The following is a 9,601-nucleotide window of genomic DNA, read 5'->3' on the forward strand; positions in this document are numbered from 1 at the left end:
ACCAAATACTTTGTTACTGTACGCAAGTAGTTGTTTTCCGTATTTTTACTTTACTTGAGTATTTTTAGTTGAAGCAACTTTATACTTTTACTTCGCTACATTACAGGAAACAATGACGAAATCATGAGATATTTGGCAGCTCCATCAAGGGTTGCGTGCTGAAGGTGCTGTCACAGCTTGGACGGCAAATGCAGTCAGGGCTCAGGGCGCCTTGTTACTTTCGTCCCGTGTCACTTTCGCTCCAGTTTACCCCTATCTGTCTTAGTGTGTTCTTGGGCTGTGTTTGTTGAAAATACTCGTGAGTTTCTCTGATACTCCATACACACATGGAATCATGATGTTTTTGCGTTTCTTCTCCTCATCCCCTGTAGTGTTGGTCTTCTTCCTGGATTTTGTGGCTGTTTTCACAAAGGTCCATTAAGGGTATCCACAGGCTGTAAGGGTCCCATTCAGGTGGTTTTGTTCCTTCTCTCTGGCTTCTGCACTTGTTGGTATGTGGTCCGCTCTGTGTTGCAGGGTTCTGATGACTCCTAGCTTGTGTTCCAGTGGGTGGTGGGAATCAAAAAGTATTGGTCTGTGTGTGTGCTGCCTAGTTGACAGCACCACTGGCTTTCCCTGGTGGCAGGAGATATACGAAAAACAAATCATAAATCTTTACGCACAGGGCCATGCCTATGATTTTCCAGATAGTAGTTTTTGATGCACCTTGTCTTCATAGTGGATCTTGAGCAACTTGGCCTTCCTTCAGAACTCTTTCTACAATTTAGAGCAGTTTTGGTGAGGGTCCATAATCACAGAGATAATAAATGTGTTTCCCATGTCAATGTTTGTATAAACTTTATCTCAGCGTTACACACTGTTGGCTTACTTTACTTACTCCATGTTGTCTATCAGTGGCCAATTCTCAATAACATACTTTTTACTGAATAATAAAGTAAATATAATTTACCTGAAGATACCTCATTCCCTTACTGGTACCCTCTGCTGAGAGGGAGACACCTTTTGTGCTGTGTCAACCACTGTAGCTGTCCTACGCTCTTTGAAAGGATAGGGGGCAGTGGTGAACTGGACTGATGGTTGCAATTCGCAACCTCGCTGCTAGATGCAACAAACCTTACACACTGACCCTTTAACCCAAACCATGATTTTTTCCAGGGGTGTACTTGGACTGAAATTCAATCTGGGACTTTAAGATGGAGAGGCCTTTTATGCGACAGCCATTTGGGGAAACAGAGAAAGAGTTTTTGCAATGTTATTTTAATACACATTAGTGTTTTTATGGTATACAGTAAATCAGATTGTACTGATGACCTTCAACAAACTTTATGATGACGATGACACCTGTCTGTTTAGTTTGTATAAGCAAGGCACCACTGCACTGAACAAGAGCAGGTCAAGTCTGAGTCAGTCAGAGTACTCAAATAAAATCAAAAACTAAAATGCAGTCCCATAAAATGCAGCACTTTGTATGTGTCTCAAGATTTTCATCTCATTTTCTAATTCTTTGCATAATTTGATTGCCTATCCAGTCCTGCCACTGTACCTGTCACTGTTTTGTCTGGTTCCACTAACGTCCTTCACCTGCAGGTCCTCCTCTTCCTTCTCTCCTTCCTCCTCAACATGACTGGGGTCATCGGCTCCACTGAGCCGATCAGATTTCAGCAAAAACAAGGATCAGTCCAAGTTGGGAGGGGCTGCTCATATCCTCCCTTAATTTTGAAAGTCTTAGTTTGGCCCAGACTGAAAGACTCACAAACAGCGTTCCTCTGCAGCTGGTCGAGCCAGCCGGCAAGCTAAGCGGCGAATCAGAAAAATAAAAACTTTTGGATTATGAATATATTTGTAGATCGTGATTTGTGTTTATAAAATTTTGTGACTCTACATTTAGAATTATATCTTTGTTTTGAGAGAGTTGTGAGAGATTTCCACTGTGACCCATCTACCATTGTGTCCCTGAGCACACGGGTTGGTATCCAGGGTGTCACGCTACAGTGGTTTCACTCTTATTTGAAAGATAGTACCTTTTCTGTTAGCTTTGGTAACATTTCCTCTTCCTCTGCAGCAATTAAGTGCGGAGTACCTCAAGGTTCAATCTTGGGGCCAATCTTATTTTCTTTGTATATGCTCCCCTTGGGCTCCATTCTCCACAAACATAATATATCTTACCATTGCTATACTGATGATACACAGCTGTACTTACCTCTGAAGCCAGGCGATTCAAAGTCCCTACAGTCTATTTACAACTGTCTAAATGATATTAAGCGTTGGATGGCAATCAACTTCTTCCAACTAAATGGATTGAATTATTTGGTTCTCCTAACTCAACTGAGGAATTATCAAAAAATTTTGGCCCCATGTCCATTAATGTACAACCCTTCGCTAGGAACTTACGGGTTATCTTTGACTCAGTATTAAAATTCGACAAAAATATAAACTCTGTTGTTAAAAGTAGCTTCTTTCATTTAAGGACCATAGCAAAACTTAAATCCATTCTCTCTGTTAAGGCCCTTGAATGCTCTTATTTCCTCTCAAATTGATTACTGTAATTCCTTGTACTCTGGCATCTGTCACTCATCTTTATCACGCTTGCAGCTTGTTCAAAATGCAGCTGCTAGATAGCTAACTGGTACAAGGAAGAGGGACTACATAACCCCAGTATTGGCTGCTCTTCACTGGTTACCAGTCAAATTTAGAATCGATTTTAAGGTGCTGCTAATTGTTTTTAAGGCATTACATGGACTGGCCCCATCTTATATTTCAGAACTCCTAACGTTTCATCACTCCTCCAGATCCCTCAGATCATCAAATCATTCCCTCTTAGCCATCCCACAGTCTCGTATGAAAACAAAGGGTGACCGTGCCTTTTCAGTGGTGGCCCTGAGACTGTGGAATAATCTACCCCTGATTATTAGATCATCCCCCACCATCCACACTTTTAAGTCTCGACTTAAAACACATTTTCATTCTTTGGCGTTTGAGTCTGTTTAGGGGCACCTGCGCTTGTGTCTTTATTTATCTATTTTGTATCTAACTGCGTTGTTTTGCTGTATGCCATTAATTGTCTGGCCTGTTTTATTTTCTCTGGTTTTATCCATTTATTTATATATGTATGTATGTTTTTATTACGTCTTTTTCTGTATAACTTGTCCAGCACTTTGGTCAACTCTGGTTGTTTTTAAATGTGCTTTATAAATAAACTTGACTTGACTTGACTTGACTTGTGCAAGACACTTCAATCAATTTACCCCGATAGGGTAAGACATGAAATATGATTGAACCTCTCTGTCTGTTTGACCTCACAGTTTCCCAGCATACCTCAGCTGTGGAGCTGTATGAGGGGGAGGAGTTTGTCCTGCTGCCCTGTGAGTTTCCCCCATTGGACCTGAAAGACCCCACAGTGGTGTGGAGCCGCTACGATCTCAATCCTCCAACCGTCCACCAGCGTCAGCAGGAAGGTGATGAACTTAAAGACCAAAACCAGCTTTACAGCGGCCGAACATCCATGATGACTGACGCTCTGGAAACTGGAGACCTCAGCCTCAAGCTGACAAAACTCCAGCTCTCTGACAGCGGCAGCTACACCTGCACCGTCAGAGCGTTAGGAGGACAACAGAGAGTGAGAAACATACAGTTGAAGGTCAAAGGTCAGCAACAAACCCTAACACCTGCTGTAAATACAGGCCAGAGGTCATGTTCTTTATTGGCGCTTTTCCATCACCAGTAGCAGCTCAACTCGCCTCGACTCAACTCTACTCGATTCGGTTTGGCCGTTCTCTGTTTTCCATTGCAGATAGTACCCAGAGATAGCACCCCTCAATGTAGCTGGTCGTCATAGCGACGCCAATGTTGTAATGTTCAGTGCGACACAGACACCAGCGATCCAGATAAGCGGTATGAAAATCTTCCAGCTGTGTTTTCCTCTGCCGTTGTTGCTGCAGCGGTCTGTGTGACGGCGGGATCAGAGGGCTCTGTGAGCGAGCAGCTGTGGGCGAGCTCCTCCCGCGGGTTAGCGCAGGCTTCCCCAGCCGCTACTTGCAGAGCTCCTCAACTTCGAAAACTTTCAAGCACATTTTTGTTCCGACACCATTTCTTGTAAAACTGTCAATATTCAAAATCTACACAGTTGATTTCTCACCTCAAGCCTTCTCCGAATTGGAATTAGAGATTAAATTATATACGAAAACTGTAAAACATAAAACTTCCTGTTGCTGGCCTCTGTCTGGCGCGTGCACTGATGATGCAGTGAATAGTGACGATTCTCTCTGACTAATTAGCAGTCTGCAGTGTTTTCACGTTACATTTTAGTATCGCCTCAACTCGCTTGGAACCTCGACGGAGGTGATACAAAAAAAGTACCTGGAAGCAGGTACAACTTTTACAATGGAAAACCAAAAAAGGAGAGTCAAGTCGAGACGAGTCGAGCTGGTACTGTGCAGTGAAAAAGGGGCTTATGTTTCTGGTTCCCACAGAACATTTTCCATCCTGGGCCAAAGTTCTCCTGGTTCTCCTGGTTCTCCTGGTTCTCGGTCTTGTTGCTGGGGGTCTTCTGGTACATTTCCGGCACTATTTCATGTCAGGTATGTCACTACTACTACACTTCCAGCATATGAAGGTCTTATTGGAGCAAAACACCTGAACACCTGTGACAGTGGAATCTGTCTCGTATCAGCTCGTCTCTTGTTTTTCCAGTTCAGATCCAACCATACCCACTTCAGTGTGATGACAGCCTCAACGTATGACACCTACTGTAAGCCCCCCTACATTTTTGCCTTGAGGGGTTGAATGTGGCATTTTTGGCAACAAACCACGTAAACGTGAATCAGTCATCTTTACTTTATATAATGTACAGGAAAAAATGTAAGAGAGAAGTAAAAGCTTTGTAGAAAAGGCTCCAAAGTTATGTCAGTGTTGCTATTATTTAGTACAGTTGACCATATTGGGCTTTGTGTTTTTCCGTTATTTCCATTTATTTAGCGCTTGTAATCGGGTAGCCAAAGCAAGTGCTGGTTTGTATATTATCTGACGTCACACAGTTAGTATGCTGTATGATAGAGATAGTCGGTCAGCTGGATTGTAATTGTGAGCTGCACCTTTCTTTAGAGTGTGCGTAACTGAGAAGAGTAAGTACATCTGTGAAATTGCGTTTATTTGTCAAACCAGTTGTTATTTCTGCTGTTTGATGTGTAGAGTTTAGGAGTTTAAAGGGTTGCTACGCATACTAATTGGCATTCGTACATTCACTTTCGAGCTTTGGCTCATCTGATTTGGTACGCCGGGTTAAAAATATGTAATATTGTGTTTAGACATGTTTATACTTTACTGCTTGTTGTTAGGATTGTTCAGTACTTGGTGGTTGAGTAGAATAAGAAGTGGTGTTAAATACTGTTATTTGGAGCGCTATCAAGGCTTCTGAATCAAGGCCTTGCTAGTGCGAACGGAACATAGCATCCGGTACGGGGTTTTCACAATAAAAGCAGCTAGGCATTTAGTCAGTTGGAGGCTACAACGCGTATCAAAGATGACAGGAAGTGCTGTCTGTTAGCGAGAACTTAACGCATTGTAGAAAATATGAGAATCCCATATAATAAGTGTTAGAATCCTTTCTTTCTGTTTATATTATTAGAGTTTAAGAGAAATATAGTCATATTCTGACTATTGTTTTTGTTATGTTTAGTAACGTATATTAGTGCTTAAGGAGGAGTGACTGTATGCATATGTTTCCTTTATTCATTTGTATTTGTTTCTCTCTTTATAGAAACCACACTTAGCATTGCACTCACCAGTCAGATGTGGCTTAACATGGCTGATGTCATCCAGGCAACCAATCAGGAGGCAGCAGCAGGCCCTACCAAAATAGGGTACTTGTGCAGCACTGAGTTGCTGTTAGTCTTTCAAACTGCTGCAGTAAAACTATGAACAGAAAAAGCTCACTCCTAATGAGTTCCACAGAGCAGCTGTTCTTGCTGAGAAATGCTAATGAACTTTAAGTAATTGTAAAGGGTGGTGCAAACAAAGATTTTGGCTAAAATATTTTTCATTGTTTGCAGTAATACCATCCAAACAATAAAATCACACATAAATAATGTATCTACAAACATTTCTAAATTTAATTCAACAACATTTTTATGATTGGTCAGTAAATATGTTTATGTATTTATGTTTTCAGTTTTTATTCAGCCTATCGTTAATTCTATAGTCTGGAATCATGCAATTCTATGGATTGGTTAAGCATAACACATAGTTGTTTATATTCTTCACATAGGCACTATATTGATAATTAAATGTGTATTTAATAGCCTATATATCTCTCCAATCTCTTATTAAATTAATGCTGATGTGTCTGACTGTATACCTCAACCTTAAAAAACAAATCCTACCATAATGTAGACGTGCTTCTTTTTCATTGTAACAATATTTCTTAACTATCTCAGCAGTATATGTAAACCAGCTTAATCAGTCAGGAAATTAGTAAGTTTCTTTAAGTCATTACACTGTCTCGACATGGTGTCAGAAATCTGAAAGGCTACCGTGCACCACACAGAACACTGGCTGACAAATTGTGACGTTTAGCCTGAAACTCATCAAGTTCTCCCTCTTTCATCGTCATCGGTACTTTTGCATCCACTTTTGTTTCAGAGGGGACGTGGGGGGTTTCTCGAGCTGCCGCCTCCATTTTTCCAACTCAACTTGTTGCCAAGAGACCCTCCCTTATCTGACTCCGATTGGCCCTGAACCTGACGGTATAAATGAAACAGCGAATCTTGCCCAATCAGAGGTAGAGGGATGATTTGCATGGGGTGCTGCATTAAAGACAACTCGGATATATGGGACAAACCGCATCCCGTATTGATTCAAATACAGGACAATTCCATATTTTAAGGGATGGGTAGCTTGGATTCTCAGTCAAATCTCAGCAGCTTCTGGTCACTTTGAAGGGATGAAGATTTCTTAGTCTGTGAACAGCAGGGCCCAGTGAGAGGAGCTGGTTAGCTTGGTGTTGCAGCCTGTCGCCTGCAGCTCTTTATCTAATAGCTCACTGTGGCTGCTCCTGACTCTTCCATTACTCCCTGTGTAATGGTTGTGGTTAGGGCATGAAGAGGGATGACTGTTTTTCACATTTTATTGGCTCCTGCAAAAGACATTGCACACATTAATTGCACTTCTACTTCCTTCATCAGCGCAAAAGCACACTGAGGCAATGTCAGACATTTAAAATTAATTACAAGTTAATTAATTTAACATTACAATATACATTTAGCTCAGAGTGAATACCACTAGCCGCGAGCCATTAAAGTTTTCAGAAAACAATTAACATTGATTATGACAAATCCATAAAAATGATATATATATATGTAAGAGAAGCATAACAGGGATAAAAGCCAACTTGTGTTTCACCAGTTAAATGCTGAAGCTGCAGGAAATGTTCACTGTTTTTCCCTTGGTAATACTGCAGATATGTAAATACTGCAGTACTTTGATCAGTGGGCCACAGGCTCAGTCAGCACTGTGTTACCTCATTAGACGATAGATAGCGACTGAACATTTATTTAATGAAAACCTTCAGATTCTAACTTTAATAAAGATTTGATTGATTCCATCTGACAATAATACTCAGTGATTTAATAAACAGTCAGTTGTGCTGTTGATTGTAGAGACACCAAAGACAACACTGTCTCTGTTAGATGGAACAATGTAAGTAAGGAAGTACACTTTAACTTATTTATACAGCTGGTAAAATAAGTATTGAACCTCTCATCATTTTTCTCAGTAAACATGTTTCTTTTTAAAGGTGCTATTGACATTCAATTTTCACCAGATGTAACAACCCAATTATCCATACATAAAAAAAGTTCAGAAATTAAGTTATGTGTAATATTGTGTAATGACATCTGCTTAATGAAATGTATTTATTACTTATAAATTCAGATTATTGGCTGGGCCATTCTAGCAGCTTTATTTTCTTTATATAACCAAGTAACAACCAACTGTTGTCTTTGAAGAATTTATTAATAAAAAGAGAATAACAGAGAAGTACTACAACAGAAAATCAGCAGGTCCAGAGACCTGCTGCCTAGGACAGCTTCGGGCATCTGGCCTAGAGCAAAGGGAGGTTTTTATGTTTTGGGGAACTGAGATCTTCTCTGTCACAGGAAGAGGGGGAAATCACCAAAAAAATCTCACAGCTCTGACCTAAACTCTAGGAAATGTTGACAGACTAACGTAAGTACAGAAGAAGGAAAGGTTAGGGATAGAAACAATATATATCTATAACACCTAACAATAATAGTAGTAATAACAGTAATAATAATAATAGTAATAATAGAAGAAGAAGAAAGAGAAATACTTTATTAATCCCACAAGGGAAAACTCAACTTGGTGCAGCACTCCCCCAAGCGGGTGGGGGATTACGGGCATACTTAAGGCCATCTTCGGCAGTGCCCAGGAAGTGAGCTGGTACCTCTCCAGCTACCAGTCCACACTCCATATCTGTGGTCCGACAGCGATCGCTGTCTGAGCGATAAGAAGAAAGGAGGGGGGATTACAGTGTTTGTAAACAACAGATGGTGTAATGTGTTACAACACATGTTACTGTGAAGGACCATTTCTGTAGCCCAGATATCAAATTGTTAGCTGTGAGTCTGTGTCAATACTTTCTGTCCAGGGAGTTCACATATGCCTTTATTATGGCTGTTTACATCCCACCATCAGCCGATTCTGAAGCGGCGTGTGACGTCATCCATTCAGTTACTGCCATACTACAAACTCAACACCCGAATGCTTTCATTGGAATTTCTGGAGACTTCAATCGCATGTCTCTTTCTGCTACAGTAGTAGAAGTAGCAGTTACTAGGTTATTGCTCTTGCATTGAAAATCCCAAATTCAGTATGTCCGAAAAATAGAATACTATTTAAGACCGATACAAAAAAAGGATATTTAGAAATGTTGGCCAACTGAAAAGTATGAGCATGTACAGCACTCAATATTTAGTTGGGTCTCCTTTTGGCGGAATTACTGCAGCAATGCGGCGTGGCATGAGTCCATCAGTCTGTGGCACTGCTGAGGTGTTATTAGAGCCCAGGTTGCTCTGATAGTGGCCTTCTTCTGCATTGTTGGGTCTGGCGTATCACTGACTGTGGAAACTTTACACTGGACTTCAAGCAACGTGGATTCTGTGCCTCTCCTCTCTTCCTCCAGACTCTGGGACCTTGATTTCCAAAGGAAATACAAAATTTACTTTCATCAGAGAACATAACTCTGGACCACTCAGCAACAGTCCAGTCCTTTTTGTCTTTAGCCCAGGCGAGACGCTTCTGACGCTGTGTCTTGTTCAAGAGTGGCTTGACACAAGGAATGCGACAGCTGAAACCCATGTCTTGCATACGTCTGTGCGTGGTGGTTCTTGAAGCACTGACTCCAGCTGCAGTCCACTCTTTGTGAATCTCCCCCACATTTTTGAATGGGTTTTGTTTCACAATCCTCTCCAGGGTGCGGTTATCCCTATTGCTTGTCCACTTTTTTCTACCACATCTTTTCCTTCCCTTCGCCTCTCTATTAATGTGCTTGGACACAGAGCTCTGTGAACAGCCAGCCTCTTTAGCA

The 9,601-nt window shown here is 41.2% G+C and overlaps 1 protein-coding gene across 1 annotated transcript in view; it reads left to right on the forward strand.

Annotated features, from left to right (window-relative positions):
* LOC123967171 (V-set domain containing T-cell activation inhibitor 1-like) overlaps nucleotides 1-4,739 on the forward strand; it is a 12,002-nt gene extending 7,263 nt beyond the window's left edge. The window contains exons 2-4 of the mRNA XM_046043208.1: nucleotides 3,303-3,644; nucleotides 4,470-4,577; nucleotides 4,690-4,739. Coding sequence (XP_045899164.1) covers nucleotides 3,303-3,644; nucleotides 4,470-4,577; nucleotides 4,690-4,739 — 500 coding nt within the window. The remainder of the gene's footprint in view (nucleotides 1-3,302; nucleotides 3,645-4,469; nucleotides 4,578-4,689) is intronic.
* Nucleotides 4,740-9,601: the final 4,862 nt, after the last annotated feature.

The sequence above is a fragment of the Micropterus dolomieu genome, unplaced genomic scaffold (assembly GCF_021292245.1).
Source record: "Micropterus dolomieu isolate WLL.071019.BEF.003 ecotype Adirondacks unplaced genomic scaffold, ASM2129224v1 scaffold_99, whole genome shotgun sequence".
NCBI classification, from domain to species: Eukaryota; Metazoa; Chordata; class Actinopteri; order Centrarchiformes; family Centrarchidae; genus Micropterus; species Micropterus dolomieu.